General features: G+C 41.5%; 1 protein-coding gene across 1 annotated transcript; it reads left to right on the top strand.

Annotated features, from left to right (window-relative positions):
* Nucleotides 1-292: 292 nt before the first annotated feature.
* On the top strand, nt 293-958 carry LOC148572251 (uncharacterized). Its single transcript, XM_088507420.1, has one exon. It carries the CDS (start codon nt 293-295, stop codon nt 956-958), a length of 666 nt encoding a protein of 221 aa, XP_088363546.1.
* The last annotated feature ends 742 nt before the right edge of the window (nt 959-1,700 follow it).

Here is a 1,700-nt window from a genome sequence, read left to right as displayed (position 1 = left end):
CTAAGAAAAAGGAAGAATACAACTCAGAAAAACCTCGAAGATATCATAACTACATTCCACTCTGAGTTTCTCTTGTAAAATTCTACAGGGAGATATGCCACACCGAAAAGCTTCCACCTCCTCAGCCTATTAAGCATAAAAAGACCAGAAGTAAAAAAGAATATTGCGAGTACCACAAGTTGTATGGGCATTCAACTAATGATTGCTATGACTTAAAGAATGTCATAGAAAACTGGCCAGGGAAGGTCGGCTAGAAAGGTACTTGGCCGAGAGATCAAATGATCAAAGAAAGATGAAAAGATATGAGGATGGAGGATGGCAAGAACTTTCCCCGCAAACTTCTGAACGACACATACATATGATAAATGGAGGGTTTGCTGAAGGAGGAATCTCAAAATCCTCACGTAAAAGACATCTGAAAGAGGTGTACCAAGTCAGAGAAGATAACAAAATTCCTGATTTACCAACCATCTCGTTCACCAAAGAAGATGCCCAATGGGTGACACCTGGCCACAATGACCCAGTAGTGATAACAATGATCCTCGCCAATACAAATCTCCACAGAACCCTGGTGGACCAAGGTAGTTTGGCGAACATACTGTTTAAGCCTGCTTTTGACAAACTCGGGCTAGAAGAAAAGGATCTGAAGGCATACCCAGATAACCTCTTCGGGCTGGGCGACACGCTGATCCGACCTTTTGCATTTATCTCTCTATACACCACCTTTGGAAAGGGCACAAAGTCAATGACGTTAAGCATCGACTACATTGTGGTCGACGTCATGTCAGGGTGCAATGCCCTAATAGGTCGGGCCACTTTAAACCAACTAGCAGCACTTGTCTCTACACCTCACTTGTGTATGAAATTTCCCATTGCAGAAGGAATCACCACCATAAAGGGAGATCAAAAGTTGGCACAAAAGTGTTACAATAAAAGCTTTAATTTAAAAGTAGCCTAGGTGGAAAAGAAGTCAACACTATTGAATTCGGTAGTGTCTGAACTTGGGAAGAACTATGTCCCCAACTTGAAGAGAAGATAGAAAAAGTGCAAATCGGGGATCATGTCGAAAAGAGTATAGGGGCCAACTTAGAGGAAGGGCTAAATGTATAGCTCATTGACCTCTTACGAAGAAACTCCCGCCTCTTTTCCTGGAAAGCCTTTAATATGCCTGGTATAGATCTTGATCTGATATCTTATAAACTCACTGTTTACCCAGGATCCTGACCTGTTCAGCAAAAGCATTAGAAAATCGGTCCTAAAAGGACATAGATCGTGGAGGAACAAATGCAGGCATTACTAGAAGCTGGATTCATAAGGGAGGTAAAGTATCCATTGTGGCTGGCTAATGTAGTTCTAGTAAAAAAGCAGAATGAAAAATGGATGATGTGTATTAATTACTCCGATCTCAACATGGCTTGCCTCAAGGATCCATACCCTCTCTCAAGCATTGATGCCCTGGTTGATTTGGCCTCAGGATATTAGTATTTGACCTTCATGGATACATATTCGGGATACAATCAAATCCCAATGTATAAGCTAGACCAGAAAAAGACCTCTTTCATCACTCCCAAGGCTAACTACTATTATGTAGTAATGCCTTTTGGACTAAAGAATGCAGAAGCCACATACCAACGACTGATGAACAAGGTATTTTCCTCCCACCTAGGAAAACTTATGGAAATATATATGGACGACCTGCT

The sequence above is a fragment of the Arachis ipaensis genome, chromosome B3 (assembly GCF_059453495.1).
Source record: "Arachis ipaensis isolate K30076 ecotype BB chromosome B3, ASM5945349v1, whole genome shotgun sequence".
In the NCBI taxonomy this organism is placed as follows: Eukaryota; Viridiplantae; Streptophyta; class Magnoliopsida; order Fabales; family Fabaceae; genus Arachis; species Arachis ipaensis.
Note: the sequence above shows the minus strand (reverse complement) of the source record. Positions and strands in the feature narration are given on the sequence as shown.

Excerpts from the sequence above, each read along its gene's own strand:
- LOC148572251 (XM_088507420.1), top strand. The coding sequence starts at position 293 with ATGAAAAGATATGAGGATGGAGGATGGCAAGAACTTTCCCCGCAAACT.